The 22,043-nt window shown below is 38.8% G+C and overlaps 1 protein-coding gene across 1 annotated transcript in view; it reads right to left on the bottom strand.

The window, feature by feature from the left end:
• Nucleotides 1-15,113, bottom strand: part of kitb (KIT proto-oncogene, receptor tyrosine kinase b) — a 28,448-nt gene extending 13,335 nt beyond the window's left edge. The window contains exons 1-8 of the mRNA XM_041785409.1: nt 14,998-15,113; nt 12,463-12,738; nt 12,011-12,295; nt 9,101-9,240; nt 8,326-8,494; nt 6,008-6,197; nt 5,804-5,919; nt 5,214-5,328 (exon numbers count right to left, since the gene is read on the bottom strand). Of these exons, the coding sequence (XP_041641343.1) occupies nt 5,214-5,328; nt 5,804-5,919; nt 6,008-6,197; nt 8,326-8,494; nt 9,101-9,240; nt 12,011-12,295; nt 12,463-12,738; nt 14,998-15,049 (1,343 nt within the window). The 5' untranslated portion in view covers nt 15,050-15,113. The remainder of the gene's footprint in view (nt 1-5,213; nt 5,329-5,803; nt 5,920-6,007; nt 6,198-8,325; nt 8,495-9,100; nt 9,241-12,010; nt 12,296-12,462; nt 12,739-14,997) is intronic.
• Between the last annotated feature and the right edge of the window lie 6,930 nt (nt 15,114-22,043).

Below are 22,043 nucleotides of genomic sequence, written 5' to 3'. Positions count from 1 at the left end.
ATCATTACTCAGCTGTGTTATTATAATCAGCTGTGTTCCTTATTATACTCTTCACTAAAACAGTACTTATATTAAAGTAAAGAGGCTTTCAGGATGGCACTCCATAGGATGAACAACACTGATGCTACCATGCAATGATGTTAATATTCCAAATTCTTCACATACTACTACCATCTTACTGATGTTATAGCCATATCCTACAAAATGGAAGATACATATATGGCCAACGCCAGCCATAAATTTGTCTTCAATTTGTTGTTTTGTAGTTTCTCTTGTCCCTCTGCCTCCCCTTCTTCTATCTTCCTGCTTCTCCCACATCCCCCAGGCCCCTATTCCTTTTCAACCCCAGCACGGCTTTGGCAGATGGCTGTCAGCATGAGTCTGGTTTTGCTCAAGGTTCCTGCCCATTAAAGGGAAGGTGTTTCCTGCCACTGTAATGAGGCTAAATAGTGCAAGAGCTATGCTTATGGTAATAATTATTGATGTCTAGACCTGCCCTCTTTATGAGGTGTCTTGGCATAATTCAGTTATGAATGGCACTATACAAATTAAAGATTGATTAATTGATTGATTTGGCATCGCTACCCAGAATGCACTTTACTAGAATTACAGTCTATGTAAGTGTTTTTTAATTCTCAAAATTAAGAAACCTAGTGTTTCTTTGTACAACATAACTATAGAAGTCTAAAATGTTAATCCATGAAAGTAAACATGTCCTAAAAGGCAAGTATACACGCCTCTGTTTAGTCAGACTGACAAACAATGTTTTAGATTATTCAAATTTGGAAAAGCATTTTAGAAATCTTTTTTTTATTGCATTCAATGATGAAACCTGGCCATCGTTTGGTGCTACTTTGGGTCTTTGATCAGTTTTCCCAGCTTAGTAAATTTCAATGCATCTGATATCCTTTACACTAAACAAATAATATTCCAGCTCTAGGTGCCCTGCTTGTTAGATAATGGCTGAAATAACTGGTAAAACCTTCAATCTTTGAGAGAATTCACCTGTCTAAACTAAAAAATAAATTAAAGCACTTGAACAAGATAAGGCATTCCTGTTTTAAAACACAGAAGACACCAACTGAATAAATCATAATAAATCACACTGACAGCCCTCTTTGAAGGGGCATAAAGTAGATTCCCAAAAAAAGGTGGATAAATAAGGGAATATTTCTGAACTCCTGTTGTTCTTTTTAATTTCACTTGTTGTTTTCTTAATTTGAAAATGCGGACAAATGTTATAATGAATGTTTTTTTACTGCTTGTGTAAAAAATACATGCTACTACAACTAAAATATATATATACATGTAAACCATACATGTATACAATGTACAATGTAAACCATTTAAAGAAATGTATGGAGTAACAAAAATAATGTTCCCCAAAAAATAGCATTGCAAGTTTGAATTGTTATAGTTATATCAACAGAGTTTGGCTGACTGAATATATTGATCAGTATTGAGTTAAACTGAGACAGAGGCTCCGAACTTTCTTGGAAAGTTCAGTACCCACTTAGGAATTGATCAGCTCTATAATACACCATCAATATTAGCAGCATCTTTACAAAAGCTGTGAATTTATGTGGGTGCAATTAAAAAAAAACAATCATATTCTAAATTTAACTTGAATCCATGATAGGGCTGGACAATTAAGGAAAATGATGCCATTAGAACACCCCCTCCCCCAATATTGTGCTTTTAAGATAAGATAAGATAAGATAAGATAAGATAAGATAAGATAAGATAAGATAAGATAAGATAACATAACATAACATAACATAACATAACATAAACTTTATTGTCCCACAGAGCGAAAAATTTTCTCAGGCACTTTATTCATGCTGCAGCCATAGACAACAATCAACAGCCTACAAATTACCCAAATACACACACAAAATCTAGAATATAAATACTATTAGATTATCAGAGTACCAGTGCAAAATGCATGAGAAATAATTATCAATTCCATTTACATTCCTGCATTAATTGCTACTTTTTAAGAGCTTTGTATACACAGGAATAAATGAATTTTTCAAATGTTAATTTTCTTATTTATTTTTCAACAAACAAATGCAACAAAACATACTACATTATAACAAATACAATAGGTTAAACTAGGGCTCAGTAATTTTGAAAAAATATATTATTGCAATTATTTTTACTCATATTTGTATTGAAGGGAGTAATCATTTTTGTTTCATTCACATTTTGATTAAGAAAATAACAGAATAGTAACACATCTACTGCAAAACATGGTAATAATCTGGTACTTTGACACATTTTTCAGGTTAAAGAAATATTGAACACCGTCATATTTTAATCTAAATTTTAACTAATTGTCCAGTCTTAATCTATTAGCACTCTCATCATCCTTGGCAGGGTCAAGAAGTTTTTCTAGTGAAAAAGTAAAATTAGTTTCCCTGAATCATATTGAAATCCTGTCATTTAAGGATAATGAAAACTATTTATGAAATCTCTGTCAACCACAGCACTTCTCTGCTCCTGTAAAAATCCCTTAACTTTGTCAGCAACTTATTGAGTCATAACAACCAAATGCCTTTATAACAGAACTCATAAAAGTCTCATCATGTGCTGACCTGCAGTCAAATATGGCAGCTGGCGTATTAGTCTGAATGCTAATGAGACTATGAGATGATATAATCCTTTAAACAAATTTTTATTGTTTTCTGCTCCCAGGAGATTCTCCTGCTCTCAGAGGAACTGCCAGACAATACAACTGTGGATGAGTCACGTCTGAGATTACTGTGAGAAAAGCACACTGCTGTTCAGTTAAAGCTTTTTAATATGAGTCCCAAGTTTGTGATAAATGCTTAAGCATCTCATTAGAAAATTAAAAAGCAGTCAGGAAAGTCCATCTTTTTACCCGTCTTTGGTTATGAAAATGTATTAGACATGCTTGCCTCTGCTTAAAGCAGGGGTCTCAAACTCATTCAGTGTAGGGGGCCGGATTTGCTCCAATGAGACGTCCTGTGGGCTGGACAATTTTTTAGCAATATCAAAGACTGATATATAGGCTGCTGTAATGTTTCTAAAGAGAAATGATCCAATATTAGATGCAGGTACCATTTAATGAGAGCTGCATGTTTGCACGCCAAAGGGTTAATTAGCTACTTTCGAAAGAAAATTTACTTGCAAGTAATCTAAACAGGTCAGGCAAAAATATGCTGACCTTGTAACATATGACAGTTTTTACAGATTTTAACGTTTTTAGAATCCACTGATGATGAATTTATAAGACTGGAATATTCATTAAATATACATTTCCCATAACTGTTCATGGCTTTAAAAGAGCAACCTGTTCACAAAACCTGATCTGAGCCCTATTTCACCTGACCTGGGATCAGTGCACAGAGTCCAGAGAGGAGAATGAGAGAGAGAGGGAGGGAGGGAGAGAGAGTGAGAGAGACAGGATCCTGCAGAGATTCATCACACTGTCATGCTATTACTGTTTATAGAGCTGCACACCCTCACCTGCTGAGTGAAAACTTGACTTAAACACATGTAGGGGCCCTACAGTCGTTCTTCCGCATTTCCACTCTATCTGGATCCCCTGACATCCCTGCACATGTCATGAACGGGGCCATCTCCATGCACTTTTGATGCCTTTTAGCACTGTGTCAAGACTAAACATGCCAACCTCTCATGTCATAGGACAGCCTGTGTCCGGATTAGGATTAAATGTTCAATAATAAAGAATCATTTCTATCGTTATGAGAGGAATTTTTACCATTGACAAGACCTGTAGTTAAATACTCCACAGGATTTATAAACGATGTCCTATTTAAACACAAGTGATCAAGACCACAATTTCACTTCTTGTTGACACAAAATATGTAAATAAATTAGTTGATATTAGTTTGGCATTACAGATTTATTATAATGAGGGATTAAATCAGTTGGGAGATTGAACTGAGTCACTCACCAAAGCGAGATCCAATGTCTGCATTTGTGGATGACGGACAATTACGCAGGGAAAACATTTGTCATCCTGAGTGCAGCTGTTTAAATCCCACAAAGGAGAAGTTTGGTTTTACAAGGCAAAAACCTCTGGATGCCTTTATAGACTTATTTAAACTCCTATCCGTATCTCTGACCCTTCCTGTCACATCAGTGAGCTGTGATGTCTACGTCGTTTAAAGAATGAGTTGAGGAACAGCAGCAAAGACTCTCAGACCAGCAACCTGGTACTGCTGGAAATAAACTCAGACAGAACCCGAGCCCTGGACCAAGCAAGAATCATTGATGCCTTCACCCTCAACCATAACAACCGGAAGATTGTTTCTTATGATGACAACAAAAGAGCGTGCTTTTTCGGCTGCAGTGTGTTAATTAAATGCATTTGGGGATTAAGGCAACTATTTTGAATCTTGTTCTTATCTCTCAATGCTTATTCATATTATGGATATAATATGAATTGAGCCTTTTGTTGGCTTTAAAGCTGCAGTGTCGCTAATTGGCAGCACAGACTGGTTAAATTTTGTAACTGAGGCTGTAGTGTGCGTGTGCAAAACATGGGCCGCACTAACACTGCACTTTGATGTCAAGTGGGGGGCCACAAAACATCGCAATTGGCCCGCGGCCGTGTGTTTGAGACCCGTGGTAAGTTTTATACACTGCGTGTTCTACAGGTACCGTGGTTCATAGAGATTTCTCTCAGACTGTTGTTTATTCACCATTGTGCTATATATTCAACAGTCAGTTAGGAAGCGTAAAGCATGTGCTGTAAATCTTTTATAAAGATGTTCCAGGAAAAATAAATTTTCAAGGTTGAAATCCACAACCTTCATTTGTTGAACATTGCTGATTTGTCATTCTCTGAGTTCCCCTGAGTTGTGATTAAAAGCTTTTTAGGTTTTCTGCACCTTTTGCTTTGAACAATGTAGATTTTCATTTTAAAGAGCAAAATTTAGCTAGCCTGAATATTTTTAAAACCTTTGTGAAAAGCCCCCAATGTCTCTTTTGGCCAAGTCTCCAACATGAAATGTGTGAAAATAGATGAAATGTAATGAAGATAGTGATGGTAATGTTTCAGTCTCTATATAGATAAAGAAAACAAAAAGGTGCTGGTAGTTGAAGGGCATAAAAGATGTAAAAATTCCCTGCTATTATCTTTCCAGCTGTTTAATATGTGGAGCAAGAAAAGTAATATAAGCATCATTTGCTGAAAGTAGCACTATATTTTTTAAGCATACCTTGAGTGAGGCAGCTCACAGAAATACCAGCTGATTTTAGGAACAGGGTAACCAGCTGCGATGCACCGCACCTGTCCATCTACAGGCCCTTCCTGGGCAACGATAACCGGTTTACCTAGTGGAGAAAAAAGGAAAGAAAAGAAAGACACAGATGTGTAATGAAAGTTATATTTAAGTTATTAAGAGTTTTTATGCCGAAGCTGGTGAATGTCCACTCTGACACAGAAGTTTACCGGTTAGATTTTGTTGGTCAGACGCCAAGGTCATTAGGCCTCATGTTCATCTTTTGCTTGTAAACATAACATCTCAAGAATGCTTTGAGGGGTTTTTGTCAAATTTGGCACAAACCTATACTGGGTCTTGAGAGTGAGCTGAGTAGAATTGAAAAACAAAGATCATTCTCTAGTGCATCAACTTAACCTTCATTCACTTAACTAACTCTGTATTCCAAAGTTCTTCTTCTTGACCAACTACTGCTATTTCACTGTCCAACAAGCAAACTCCTAGTGGAGGCTTATAACTGCTATGTGGTTTTAGTTTATGTCTGTTTTCACATTCCTAACATGCTGAGAAACAAAACAGCTACTTACTGTTGACATACACATGAAATGAATGTTCCACAAATGCATCCTCATGAAAGGCTTTGAACTTGTAGATCCCGCCCTCTTTGCCAAGGACCCTCACTAGTCTGAGCTCGCTGATGTATCTGATAACACAAACATGTATTTTAAATCCTCTGTGTGCACATGTACTGTACATGTGCCTGGAGGTGAAATATGTTGAACTCACTGTACCTGTACTTGCGGCGGTGGATGGTGATAACATGTTCAGTAGTGTTGAGGAGCATTTTGTTGTTGTAAGACCAGGACAGAGAGCGTGGGGCTGGATAGGAATCAAACTCAACTCTGAGACTCAAGCTCTCACCCTCCTTCACGTCAGCTTGGACTGGACTGGGGTCTCCCAGCATGTTGATGAAGCCCAGCTCTAGAGGATAATGAAAGTACAGTTGATTCATTTTTCAGTGTTAAAGAAAAAACATCCAAGGTGCACTTTGCACAGCCATCCTACACAATACAAGAGAGCAAGTGCAGAGCAGTGGTGTAGTGCTTGGTATATGCAGGTATATGGAATACACACTCTTTTTGTCTCCACAGAGTATACCCACTTCTAAATAAAGAGCATACCCCATAAAGAGAATACAGTACCTATAAAAAGTATTCAGTCCCTTGGATGTTTTACCCTTGTACTGATTTTATGAATCAATCATGAACAATATAATTTGGCTTTTCTGAAGGAAAAAAATACTAAAAAAAACTCTTTAATGTCAAGGCAAAAAAAGATTTCTACCAAGTAAAGTCAATAAGATAAAAGTATGAAATGGAAAATAAATTATTGTATCAATATCCACCCCCTTTAAGTCAGAATTTAATAGATGCATCTTTGGCTGCAATCACAGCACTGAGTCTGTGTGGATATGTCTCAATCAGACTTGCACATCTGGACACTGTAATTTTACTCCATTCTTCTTGCAAAACTGCTCAAGCTCTGTCAGGTTGCACAGAGATCGGGCATGAACAGCCATTTTCAAGTCCAGACACAAATTCTCTGTTGGACTGAGGTCTGGGCTTTGACTCAGTCACTCCAGAACGTTCACCTTGTTGTCTTTAAACCAATTCTGTGTAGCTTTCCTTGTATGCTTTGGGTCATTATCTTGCTGTAAAATAAATCTTCTCCAGTAGTTCATACTGAGTTAGATTGTCCTCCAGGTTTTTTATGTATTACTGTGCTTTCATTTTACCCTTTACCTTTACAAGCCTCCCAGGGCCAGCTGCCAAGAAGTGTCCCCACAGCATGATGCTGCCACCACTGTGCTTCACAGAGGGGATGGTGTGTTTGTGTTTATGTACAGTGCTTGGTGTCTGCAAAAAAAAAAAAAAGCGTCTTGCCTGATGGCAAAAAAGCACCATTTTGGTCTCATCAGACCAAAGAACTTTCTCATACTTGACCATGGAGTCTCCCTTAAGCCTTTTGGTGAACTCTAGTTTAGATTGAATGAGTTTCCATCTCCTTCAGAGTAGTCGCCTGACCCTAACTTTTCAATAACCTTACTCTGAGTTGCTTGAAGTGTTCCTTTGTATTCATGATGTAATGGTAGCTGAACAATACTGATTAATCAGTGACTGGACCTACCAGACACAGGTGTCTTTGTACTAAAATCACACATTCACTGCACTCGGTTGATCCCATTTCACTGACTAACATTAAAGGGGGTAATCATTTATGCAATCACTTATTTTACCTTACATAGTTTTATTCAGTTGCCAATGCTTTGCAGTAATCTGTTTTCATTGACATTTAAGTTTTCTTTTTTTCTTTTTTTTTTTGTTTAAAAAAAAACAAAAAAAAAAGGCAAAATTATATTGACCATGATTGATTTATAAAATCAATAAAAGGATAAAATGTCCAAGGGAGTGAATACTTTTTATAGGTATTAAATTAGGGGGTATATCCTCTGCACGCACCACTACACTAGTGGAGCAGAGGCTATACTGCAGATGCTACTGTGCATTATTCATCCCTTTTAGTCAAATCAGACCAATCATGGACTACAGATGTAGTCAAATATCTATACATATCTAGGATATGTTTTTAATTTAAAAAAAGAAGAAAAAATGTAAAAGATAGGGTAGTTCCTACAGATTTGTAAAAAAAAATTAAGATACAACAGCAGAAATGTTTTTTTTTGTTTAACTATTCAGAGCATTTACATTCTAATTATTTTGGTTTATGGTGAACACCATTCACCCTAACCTAAAACCCTAAAATTACTTTTAGTAGTATGAATATTTTATCTATTTTATTTTTTATTAATTATTGTTTAGGTATTGTATTATTACTACTACAATAACTAAACAACAATAATTTGGAATTCTCCAAGTTAGAGTAATTTTGTCTATGTTTTGTACATTTTCCATGTATTTATTATCATTAAGAATGTCCAAATACAGCTGTTTTGTTTGGCTATCATTGAGACTGCCACGATCACTCCTACAGTTTGTATGGACTTAAACAAATCCACTTTTGATCTAACAAACCATTCATCAGTTCTCACCACGAATATCCAGCTTCAGCGATGTGAAGCTTGTGCCTCTCTCATTGTGGGCATGGCAGCGGTAAGTTCCCGAGTCTGATTTGTTGACGGCTGCGATCAGGAGTGAGGTGGTGCGCTGATAACCACGAGAACCAGATAGGATGTGTGAGGTGTGTGATTCAACAGGACGCTACAGGGAAAAAGAGGCAACAGTTTAATATAAAAGGGGTGTAACCAAATGCTCTCAATAAGGGAGTTTTGTTTTTGAGTATTTTGAGTATTTTTTTGAGTATGAACTGAAATATAGCTTCGTATGAATTTGAACTTAAACTTATATAAGACTCAACAAAATACATGTGAACTGTCTAAAATTCTCCAAAGACTTAAAGATAACAAAATATTCACTTAATACAAACAACAACTATTTTCTGTTGTTTTCTGTAAAGCCCATGTCCAAAGTAATATTACATGCTCTGCACAAAGAGTAGTATTGTTAATTTTTAAAGTAACAGCTTAACTTAAACATTGTGTAAATCACATCACACACACACTGCAATGTGAAACCAAGTAAATAATGTGTGGTTGATTATAACAATGTTAGCTCCCTAAATTCTTCTCTATCTAAACTGAAGCTACTTATACATTTAAAATCAGTTCAAATATTTGGATGTTATTTGTTTTTTTGAAGGTAAATTTTATTGCAATTGCAATCCTGGCTGTCTTCCAAACAGCCAGGATTGCAACTGAATTTACATGTTGGGAAACAGCTTCTTTGGCACACATGCATTTTTCTCACCGCTGTTGAAGGGAAATCCCACTTGACATTAAAATCCGGGTTGATGTTTGTGGAGCTGCAGGTAATCTCAAACTGCTCTCCTTTCTTCAGGATGACGGTGTCTTTCTGGGATAGCATTACCACAGGAGTCACCTCTGGCACTGGATCAGGGCAACATAATTATAAGTGATACATGTGGTTAGCTTATTTGCATAAGCACTCAGGCAAAAGGCTATTTTCGATTTACCCCTCAAGTATTTTCTTTTATACTAGAGTCACAAGGTTTTTTTGGGTCACTTAGGTCATGATCTTTGCACTGCTCAGTCTGAGCAGGATGTTATTTATGAGTCTGAAAATATTCTATTGTATGATAAGAGCCCTTCCTGTGAAATAAATTGGAAAAGATACAAAACAAACACCTGAGATGTCCTGTCTATTAAGATAACATACCCTTAAAATGAGTCCTAATTTATGATTTGTGGCAGCTGTTGAAGGACAAACAGCTTAACTGTACGGCACAAGTGCAGTATTTGCATATGCAGACACTTGCAGACGTATAAACCGGATGATTAACACTCATCATGAACAGCCTGCTGACGTCAGTTCAACGTCTGTGTTTGACCAAGACTGTGGTAATTCTATTTACCCTAAATGCTGCCTTCATGCACCGTTGCAAAGCTTTGTTTAGTATGGGACTTTAATCCCTCTCCTCAGCGCTCCCTCACATTTCTTTTTCTCACTCTCTCTCTCAGTCAGTTAGAAGGACATTACACCTCCCGGCTTCTCCCATATCATCTCTGTTTAGTCTCCTTTTCACTGCAGGTCAGACTGAAAATGCTGATGCACTGCAGGGACAAACAGAAATATGATCAGTTTCCACTGACGTAAGTGTTAAATGTTATTAGGCTACATTTGCTATTTATATATAGATGATGGGAGACAATATGAGTCTGACCTCTTCTTGTAAAACACATCTGCAGAATGGATAGTTTGAGGAGGCTTTTTTCATGGGACTGACCCTAAGCTCTGCCAGGATGCATCAAGGTTTCTTTGTAGCCATAGCAGATTAAGAAATGGCATGTTAATGTCGAATCAGTGGGTTGAGTAGACCTTAACAACTTTAACACTCAAATGAGCTGCTATGAGGTTACTGTATGTTTCAGTCCCCAGTGGAAGGATTCCCCCAACTGTGATCATTACTTCCATTTAAATATTGGAATATCACGGGCATCTGAGCTAGCAGCCTACTGTTTTACTATGTGTTAGCACTAGGAATGTAGTGTCATTTATTCGTGTTACATTTTATAAGGAAAAAAAATCTTTGTTTTTCAAAGTAAGTGTACATCCTCAGTGTTAAAAAGTACTACTTACATTTAAGGTTGTTTTTTGTTTTTGTTGTCAATTATATTTTTTCATGAATTGGCTCCATTGTCACGTCTGTGTAAAAAGTAAAAAACAGTAAAATTGTGAAAATAATACTATCATGAACCCAGTATCGTGTTTCATATCACATTGTGAGTTGAGTGTATTGTTAATATAATGAGTTAATACTCCAGTTGTGGCCCCTAAAGGTATTTTTGTCTGCACACATTTATAAACCTTTGAAAATCCTAAATGATCATTGGTTGAATAAACCCAATGCACATTTGTAAATTTGGCTGTTGATACAGCACTGATATGTCTGCATTTTCACTTATGCTAAACATATATGCTGTGTTTGTAGATAGAGCTAGTTTAGTTTGTACTTCCCTGTTAACCCTAAGGCCTAGGTGATTAGCTGCTAGTACTTCTGTTATACCTTCAGGCAGCCATGAGCTAGGAATACACAGCAAACTTTAAACTGATAAATGAGAGTTTAGAAAAGGTAAATGCTTATTACATCTACTGCTACAACAGCTCTAGCTATATTCCAATGCTTAACCCAAAACTAATGTAAGCGTAGCACAAAAAGTAAGGACATTTGTGTTTGGTAGATTATTTCTTTATTGTAACAATGTTTCTTGGCAATAAATCTTATACCGTTGAAAGCCTGTTTATTTCCCTATTAAACGGTGCTACATTTGTAAGGAACATACATTTGTGGGATGAGCAGCAGAGCTAGATATGAAGGTTACGTCCATGAAAATTTTGCCAGATCTTCTCTGCCAATGCCCAACAGCTTGTTTTGCTGTTGCTATTGTCTTTTGTTTTGAGCTTCTGGTATCTCCAGGTGCTGGTGTCTGCAACAACTGGAACCTGAACATTTGGAGGGACGTTACATTCAGCGATAAGTCCAGATTGTGCCTACAGCAGCTGGACCAGAGGGCCATAAAACACTATGCTGATTGATGGTGTGGAGTGGCATCTTCCTCACTGGAAAAACAAGGCTTGCCATCATTGGAGGCAATCTCAATGCTGCAACTAGTGGCAATCCCCTATCTCCACAGTCTGGGACCAAATGACAATGCTCGCCCCCACAGAGTGGGGTTTATCAGAGACTACCTCCAGAATTTGGGAGTGGAGAGGATGGAATGGCCTGCCAGCAGTCCTGACCTCGACCCCACTGAACACTTGTTGGATCAGCTTAGATGTGCTGTGCCGTGTCTGACCAGGCTGGTGACCAGCATTGACAGAGAAGATTTGCCAAATTTTACATGGGCACAACCCCCATACTCAGTTCTTCCACTCATCCCACAAATGCATGCACAAATGTGGCACCATTTAAAAAGGAATAAACAGGCTTTCCAGTGGCATAAGATTTATTAACAAGAAGCAATATTACAACAATAAAATAATCTACCAAACCCATCTTTCCTTACTTTTTTGTGCTATGTTTTGGAAGGCAATGATACACACACCAGTACTCACTGGTTTAAAAGTTAAAACAGAGATGTATCACACCAATCAGAAACAGAGACATTACAAATCACCCTTGCATATGAAATCTCTTACCAAGTCGTACATCCACTGTGTATTGGCTTGATGTCACTGTGAGTCCCCTGAGCTGCCCCACACAAATGTAACAGCCCTCGTATTCCTTTCTAATATCCATGATAACGATGCCTCGCTGAAGGTTGCTGTAGTAGCTCATTCCAGAAGGCAACGGTTGTCCCTTACATGTCTCCAAAGCCAAGAGGTTGACCTCCGGGTCGGTCACGAGACAAGGGATGGTGCAGTTCTCGCCTGCACGCACTAGGATGTTGTTCACCATGGTGCGTTGGAAGGCATTCTGGGGGTCTGCATGGAGAGATTTTGATCACTGAGTATATTCACATTGGACCTGATGGGGCTACCTAGGCTTTTGGGTGGACATTTAAGGAACTGGAGTGCTTTGCTCTTCCATATTGGCTAAATATTCTAAACTGGAGTGCCACACAAACACCTTTTTTGCACCTCGAACTCACCTTTCACATAGACATAGATGGAGCTGTGTTCCAGCGTGCTGTTGTTTATGCACACGTAGCGGCCCATGTGGTAGGCCTGCACTGCTGACACTCTAACATAAGCTACTCCGCCCTCCTCCACCTCTCCTTCCAGCCTGCGAGCCCTCTCCCGCTGCCACCTCAGGCTGGATGGGACGCCAGGCGTTGTAGCATTGTCATAGCAACGCAGCTCCAGCTTCCCCCTCTTGGGAACTACAACATGAGGCCCGCCGGGGGAGATGACTGGCTCACACCACACTGTAACAGAGGACATACAGTATGTTTGACATATGCTGGATCTGGATGCTAATTTTGTCGTCTGTTAAGGGTTTAGTTTGGGTAAAACTCCAGCACAGATGGAAAAAAACCTGCTGCTCTCAGTAACTTTTAGATAAATTACTATTAGATGCACTTTTCCTGGTTTCTCATCTTAAGTGGCTCATGTTAACAATAAAATGAAACATTTGGCTGTTAACATCCTTGTTTAGTTAATCATGAGAACTTTAAAGTATTCAGTTGTGTATTTGCAGGGTTTTTTTTGGCACCAACAATGTATATTCAGAAACCTGTTTGTGTTTACATGTTGCAGTATCCTGCTTCCTAGAAGCATATCCATGTTCCTCAAAATTAGGATAAGGGATTATCCAATTCTCTGGAACCAGGTTTTGTTGTTTTTATGCACAAGACACACCCTAATAACTCTAAATCAAACCATAACCACGGTTGGCACAAATACACTCAATAAAAAAAGAGCCCAAGGCAGGGTTTAAGAGCTCCACCTGCAGTCATTTCATTAATAGTCAGATCAATTCATTGAATAAGCTTACATCTACAAGATATTCAAAGATAAATGATGATGATCAAATATATGATGCCCCTCTATATGTCTCACAGTAGAGGAGTTAAATCCTTGTTTGGGATATCTGCACATTCAAGCTCAAGATATTAAGACCTCAGACAAAAAAAGGCTTTAAATTCCTCACAACTGAAAAACTAGTTCGAGATATGTGTTCGTTTTTGCGTGCATGTGCAAAGCTGCCAGTATAAACTCATTATAACAGATCTATAGGGTAGAGTATAGGATCAAATGGAATCCAGTCCCTTATGTGATGGTTAAATAGGACGTTATGATTGGCACTGAGCCCCTTAAGACAAAGTGCTATCAGACCACTAGGGCTCAATTGAGCAATCAATAATTATGTGCTGTCTACCCGCTGAGTAATCATACATTAAGGCCCCTAAATCCATACCCTTCAGATGCGTAAACTAAACATTTTTCTTTTAAGTTTAATAGCCAGCCCCCTCCAAGTTATCTTTTCTGTCTTTGTTTTTTTTTTTTTCTTGCTGATTTCCACATGATAGGGGCCATCTAAAGTACAAGATTTTCATGTGACTGTTATGCCTTAAGGCTGGCCAGGGCTGAGGACGCCAGGAGGAAAGGCATGTGGATGCAAATGAGCTCTCCTTGTGAAATGTTGCAACCGATATCTGTGTTACTGTTGGCTGTAAGTGTGTGTTTTAAAGGCTGTTATCTTTCTCGGATTTGTGCTCTGCAGTTGCTGTTGTGTTATTTGAGTAAGCAAACGGCTCCACACGGAACCTGAGGCTGTTGTATGACTAAACACGAAGCTTTCATCGCACAGCAGTCAGAGATGTTCAGATGTCAAGGTGCTGCTGAGTGTGTGGCTGTTGAAAGATGGGAACTGCTTCTGCTGCCGTGTTAGGTGCATAACCTAATCTCTTTTTATTTGGGTGGGTTAAATTATTAATGGTCCTCAAATTGTGGTCGAAACTCGTGCGCGCGCACGCACGTACACCTGTTGCCTTCCAGGAAAAGCAGCCCTGCCTCTTCTCCTGCGTACCTCTACACACAGTTATGCAAATGAGCTCTGATATGATCTGTAGACTTGCTCTGGCAGGTTGATGAGACTGCACCGTTAAACGCCACTTTATCTAGACGCTGACCATGTGCCCAGACAACAGAACCAACGTGGGGGCCATAACTGTAAGCGTCAGTAACTAAATAAGCCCACATTAGACAAGCGAGCATGCGCAGTAACATCTACTATAACACCAAAATTAATAAAGTACATAAAGAGCACAGTGACAGTAATGTACGTAAGACACACACACAAATGTTAATTTAAAGGCGGAAAAATATTCTTAAAAGGCACACTAGTTGAAGAAATTCTTAAGTTATATTTTTATTAACGTCTCAAGCTTTTTTAATTGGAAAATTCCGATTGTGATATATAATTTAAGACAGAGACCTTGCCAGGAATATAAGTATGGTAAAAGCCTATGAACACGCTGAGTTAGTTAGCTAGGCTATAAATATAGCCTAGATATTTCCGCTGTAATTCACTGTTTATAAAACATTAGCGATATTATAATTGTTTGTATGTTTTTTTTTTTTTTTACATAGGGTACAGTCGTGAAATTGGGCCACTCCAAAGTACACATTAAAACAATGACCCACAATATTAATGCAATGTGCTGTCTTCAGAGCTGTCTTACCTGTTGGCAGCAAATTAAAGTATAAGGAAAAAGCAACCCAGTGGCATCTCATGATTGGGCGGTTTTTTTTCAAGCCTTTTCCTACTCCATGCGTTTCAAGTGCGGAAATAAGGTCAGCATCCTGTTCTTAAGAAAATAAAATGCAGTATCACCTCCTTTACAGTAACCCAGAGCAGGTCCCTCCACTGCAATGAGCGCACAAACACAATGATCCTGAAGGCTGCGACTCCCCTCGCTGCGTTTCACTGAAGCTTAAAGACACAGTGCAACTCTGGATCACTGCCACTCCTTTCTGTCCCGCATTGGCTGGAGGCTGGCCAAGGTGATGAGTCGGTTACCAGGAAAAAAAAACACACACACAGCTCTGCCTTACCATCGCCTCTAGCCTGAGGCTTGAAATTAATACATTTTGAAAAATGATAGTGAATGTATTTGATGAAATTGAAACACAAATGGGTGGTTGTTCTTTTTATTGAGATGTCTGACTTATGTAAATAGAGTTTCTTCTTTGTGACAGTCTTTTCTCACACTTCTTGGTCTGAGCCAGTGTGACCTGCTGTGATGATAACAGCTCTCACTTGGCAGGAGTTTCCCTACAGAAACTCATTCAGCTCGTGATGCCTTCCACAGTCTTATGTTTTCCAGCTCTGATCAACATGATCGAAGAAGATGTCTCACTTTCCCCAGATTTAATCAACTCTATACCCCACTTAGACCAAACATTGTTACCTCACTACCACTATGTGAACCTCAATAATTATACTAAATTTGTACTATCAATATTCAATAAGAATTAATAGCACTTTGGTTCATAATGACATAAATTTTTAAAATGTTCAAAATGTTTTCGTTACAGCCTTTTGGCCATCATACCCACATTAAGCACAGACATCCCTAAGTTCTTGGCTGTTTATAATCCCCAGTAAAACACTGAAACCTTTGTTTTTTTTAATTTGTCACATTAATAATTTCCTACCTCACTTAACTGCTCCAAGCAGTTTTTTTTATTCTGGGAGTGCTTTTGGGCACATGATGGCAAAATTAGGGAAAAAACACAGCAACAGGCAGAATATTACAAATATTGCATTATAATTTATCAGTTAGTTTGACACCTAGTCCTAGGAGGACATCTAAACATTTCACTTTGTATTTTATAGAAATAAAATAAAGAATTCTCAAAAAAATCCAGAAATTAACCAGTTATCATGGGAAAACCAGGATTTTAACTCAAGATAAAAAAACTGAAATCAAATGCATGCTGGCTGCATGTCCACTAGGGTTTCTATACTGCTGAGGCTGAGACTCAGACTTACATTTCCTTCTGCCTGCTTTTGATGCAAATAATAAGTGGAACCAAAGCTGTAATGATATGATCTGTTCTTCTAGTGGCACAACACTTCACTGCAAGGTAAATCATGCAAATTTGACTGACTGGATTAGAGTGTAAAAGGGCTATTACAGATTAATTTGAGGCATGCATGCATTGGAGAGTGTGGTATGGAGGGGTGAGAGTTAAAAGGCCTGGGGATAGAGGGTAGATAAACCATGTGCTTGGGAAATGTCAACACTTCCTTACAGACAATGACACTCAAAGAGGTTTTTTATATTCGCAACACAAAAAGTGGTATTGTTTCACCGTTTAAATTGGGTTAAGACCTCCAGGTCTGGTTGCTGATTTAGAGTCCCCCAAAGGGGCTTGTGGCAATAAGTAAATGATTATGTGACTGGTCTATGATTTAAAAATCAAAGGAACAGAAAGTTTTGGAAAATAATTTGTTTTTATTGATTAAAAAATGACTTTAAATACTGTGACAAAAAACTACAGTGCTTGAGATATACTTCAGTAAAAGTAACCTTTTTTTTTTTTACTTTCCACCCCAGAAGTTAACATGCGATACTATCTTTTGATGTCTCTGCGGGAAATTTGACTTTGGCTCCATCTTACATTTAAAATGACAAAATACATAACCAGAGATCATGCAACACATACGACAGTACATCATAACAGCAGTAATTTTCCACACTAAATAAATACATTTTGGTAGCAGTGCCATATTGGCTATTGCACAAGCCCTTGGTACATCTTAAATTACCTGCTAGTGGGAAATTTGTTGGATATGGGCACAAATGAAAGTTGCCTTGGGATTGAAACATGAACCTATTGCTTTTAAAATTCCCCAGGATCATATCTAATTTCAACATCAACCATCATAGCCCTAACTGTGGTAGTGTCACAACAAAGCAGTTTTCCTTACAGAGACTAGAAAACCCTCTCTCATTTTTTAGCATTTACTCTGGCTCCAAATGCTTTTAATCTCAACAATTAACACATTTATGTAGTTAGTTCAGGCTGTACAAAAACATGGTTTGGAAGGGACAGTTTGCTGTTTTGTGGGGGTTCGCATGACTATCTGAGGCAATAGGAACTGCTCAAAGCAAGGACACAATAAACCCTCTCCAAGACAATGAATAAGTTTAATGAGGGAACTGTTGTGCTGGTCGAGGGATTTTGCTTCCTTCAGACAGGGCCAGGATAGGGTAGCTATCTTTAGCTAGTGGAGGACCTGAGAGAAGCATTTTTACTCCTGGATTTTCCATAATACTAAAACAGAATTTCAATGACAGATTTATTTAACTTTTCTCTTCCAAGCTGGAGACCCTGTGTTAAATATTCTTGGTTCATACAAAGGAAAATTACACCTCAAAGTGTCAAGGTACAGTCCACCTGTTCACTAAGCCATAGTCCAGCTGTCCACATGCTTTGTAAAGATATCACTGTTTTTGTGTGCTCATGATGAGCATCCATATGTCTAACTGTCCTCTGAGTCCTCGTGTCATTTGAGTGGTTTATATGCCTTTGCCTATTTCATTATTCATTACTGAGGTGAGCGTCTATAGTAGATCTTGGCTGACTCACTATGACTTTGTGTGACTCATTCAGTGCTTTTAGACAGATGAGGACAGCAGCCGCGCAGAGGGCAGCAGAGGTTTTATACAAGAAAAATAGCCACTTAGATTAGATTACGTAATGAAAATCATTCCCCCTCTCTTGTTCTGTTTCACCTTCCCCTTTCTCCTCTCTCTCTCTCTCTCTCTCTCTGTTTCGTTTTACACACACACATATCCTAACTCAATCAGCTACAAATGGAGCTATCTCACGCCCTCAGGCAGACACGTATAAGTACACCCTCTCTACCCTATTGCACAAAAACACCCGAGACTGAAAGTCAACCACACACAATTTGGACAAACCTCATAATTTTTCTTTTCTAGATTGGCCGAGAGCTCAGTGCAATCCAGCACTATTCTGCTTCTGCTGAGTGGGCATTATAAACCTGATATCTGTATCCATTTGTCTCTCCTATAACAGTCAGTGCAGTGTTTTTTTGACCCTCTCTCTGTGGTTGTTAAGTGTCCATCCATGGTTCAATTGTGGTGTTTCACATATCAGTTATGATCCATTGAACAGATCAGAGTAATAGGTGGGTCCAATGAGATTAAAAAAACAACCATATAATGATAACAAAGTAAGGTCCCAGTTTTAAGAGATGCTTGTGGCATTTTAGATCATTTCCTGAGCTGTTTTGAAACCAGAAGAATACTTTAGGAAACAAAATTAGATGGAATGTCTATATTATTGTCATATCATTCTAAAACACCTTATGTACAAAAGAGAAAAAGACATTGTGAGTGGAGGACCAGGACTATTTCTTCTTCAGCAAAGGAACTTCTTGGAGTCTCGAGTTGTTGCCTGGCAACTGCTTAGAGCCAAGGAAGTAGTCAATGAAGAGACCCAAAGGAAAACTCTGACATGTTTTTACAATACAGTGTTTGGAACAGAAAAGAAAAGCAGAGGTGTTGTCATCTTTGGCTTGATGATGGTGCCTTTAATATGAGCTGTTTACCCCTGTCTTTGTGCTAAGCTAGGCTGACCAGGGTGCTGCCTGTACCTTTATTGTATAGATGCAATGAATCTTGTCTTCTGACCTGAAAACTTGAGCTGAAAGCTCTTATGAGGAACTTCATGTTCATGTCAGTGATTAAGATTTTTAATTGCTATAAATCACTGAAATTTTCTGGAGTTAATTGTGATAAATCTCTCCTTAATGTTGGATGAAAAGGCGCTATTTAGCATTCAAAACTGTTTTTGTTTCATTTTGGATTTTATTCTGTCTTATATTAGGGGTTATTGACTTCCTGTTATTTCTGAGAGAGAAAAAAGTACTTGTTATGGATTGAAAAGGAAACGAGGGGACAGTCAGAGGAACATGTTTAATATTCCTCCATCCATCCATCCAAACATCCATCCAAACATCCATCTATCCCCCTCTGCTAATCGGGGCCGGGTTATGTTGGTAGCAGGCTAAGCAAGACAATCCAGACATCACTCTCCCCAGCAACACTTTCCAACTCCTTCTGGGGCAGCCTGAGGCGTTTGCAGACCAGACAGGATATATGATCCCTCCAGTGCAATCTCAGGTCTTCCCCGAGGTCTCCACCAAGCCAGACATGCCCAGAAGACCTCTCAGATGCTCCAACCACCTCAACTGGATCCTCTCAATCCAAGAATCCCCATTGAGTGATGAGCAGCAGAGCTGAGTACGTGGGTTGCGCCCATGAAAAATTTGCCAAATCTTCTCTGCCAGTGCCAAACAGCTTATTCTGCCATTGATTCTTGTTTGGTGTTTGGTAGATTGGATGATTGAAGACTGAAGAAAAGAGACATATTGGCAATTTAACAATTTATTCATTTAACAAACAGGAGCCTCAGTAGCGTGTGGAGGAACCATACACAACCACAACAGTCTGGCACCTCCTCCTCATGCTGGTCACCAGCATGGTCACACACTGCTGTTGGAAAGCATTCCATTCTTCAACCAGCAAATCAGCCAATGTGGTTGTGTTGGTCACTCTGGCATGAACAGCACTCCCGAGCTGATCCCACAAGTGTTCAATGGGGGTTGAGGTCAGGACTGCTGGCGTGCCATTCCATCCTCTCCACTCCCAAATTCTGCAGGTAATCTCTGATAAACCTCAAGCCTAGTTTTTCAGTGGGGGAGATGCCGCCCCACACCATCACACTGCCTCCACCAAAAGATGTTACTCTATCAGTGCTGCAATCAGCATAGCGTTCTCCATGTCTTCTACACATTTTGACCCTACGATCCAACTGTAGACAGAATCTGGACTCATCGCTGAACATAACGCTCCTGCACATGTTCAGGTTCCAGTGTTGCTGGCACCAGCCCAAAGAGGACTGATGGTGAAGAGCAGTCATGGCAAGCCTTCCGGCAGCCCTATGAGACCGGAGATTGGCTGCGTGCAGTCTGTCCTGGGATGTGTGGGCAGAGAGCCGTTGGCCATATTGTCCTGCAAACCTTAAGTGCAAATCTGAAGACAGCCTACAGCACAACGGTACGTGTTGACTTGGGGGAGGAAACAATCTGCTTGGGGTGTCGTGTTGTTGGGACGTCCATTTTGCGGCCTGCCTCTGACACCCCCCGTTATATGGAACTTGACCTTCAGTTTAGAGATGGTTTTAGGGCTCACTCCAAATAATACCACACCTTGGTTTTGCAGGTACAATGCTTTCAGGTGCTGACAATCAGGTGCCAGTCAGGTACCTTACTGTCAGCACCTGAGGGTACCAGAAGCTCAAAAAAGAGTAGCAACAGAAAAATCTGCTGTTTGGCATTGGCAGAGAAGATTTGACAATTTTTTCCTGAGCACAATCTACATATTCAGCTCTGCTGCTCATGCCACAAATGCATGTTCCTTGAAAATGTGGCATCATTTAAAAGGGAAGTAAACAGGCTTTCCAATGGTATTAGATGTGTTGCCCAGAAGCATTATTACAACAACAAAATAACCTATCAAATACAAATTTCCTTACGTTTTGTGCTAAATTTAGTATCCATGTGCCTTCTGGCTGGTACCATTAGGTCATATGTATGTTGGAACGCAAAATATCATCATAATACTTTTCAAGAGACAATGCATCTGCCATTGTTATCATTTGCTTTGAAAAATTAAAAAACAAAAGACAAGAAGAAATCAATAGCAAGACTGTTTCTTTATCTTTTACCCTTAAGCCTGTTGTATAATATTTTTATACACACTTTTATGATACCTCCATCTAATCAATATGATCATAAATTACTAAAAAAAACTTCTGAATACAATCTGATAAATGATAAAAAAAATGCCCTCAAGTGGATTATCAATAACCAAAAACACCTAATGTATTAACTGAGATACAAAAAATATGTTAAATTTTATGGAAATTTGGATTTTTTTTTATTTCAGAAGAAAGTGAAATAAACATTTCAGTTCCAAATAATTAGAATTTTCTGGCTATAATTTGTGTCTTCAGGCTTTAAGAGGTTAAATCATCAGACACCTACCCTGTGGCTGTGGTTACAGGCAATCATTGCGGCCCATATAAGGGTCAGTCTTGTCTCCTATGGTCTTGTTTGCTTTTTAAGTTCATATAGAGACATCACTTTCAGTGCTTCAGTGTTAGACTGTTTAAAAAATAGTTGAAAAACCACTCACTGGAGCTTTAATACTTCATCATAGTGGGACATTTATATTTTCTTTTTAGTCATGCTGTTCCGATGCAAACCCCTAGTGCAAAATCAGTTACACTAATCTGATGTCTTAATAGCCCATGAGTAGAAAAATTCAGCCTCTCTAATCATGTTTTTATATAATTAGCTCATATTCTGAGGCATTAGCATTGAACAGACAAGTTAGTGTTGGATCTTTTGTCCTGCAAAACAAAAGGATAGACACAGCAGTTAAGCCTTATAAATCATCACTTTGTAGGCCCTCCATATGTTTGGTCAGAACAGATGACAGGGATAAAAATGTGCCACGCCACATATCTTAGTAAGCTAATATCAGCATGTGTAATTACTGATAGCCCAATGATCGCTCTCTGTCTGAATAAACCTGATTAGTATTGACTGTGCTGTAAGCCCCCCTAATCCAGTGTAAGGAGGGAAGGATGGACTTAGGGAGGAAGGAGGCAAGGAGACATACTC

This window comes from Cheilinus undulatus, linkage group 4 (genome assembly GCF_018320785.1).
Source record: "Cheilinus undulatus linkage group 4, ASM1832078v1, whole genome shotgun sequence".
In the NCBI taxonomy this organism is placed as follows: Eukaryota; Metazoa; Chordata; class Actinopteri; order Labriformes; family Labridae; genus Cheilinus; species Cheilinus undulatus.
The sequence above is the reverse complement of the archived record's forward strand: the minus strand, read 5'-3'. Positions and strand labels throughout refer to the sequence as shown.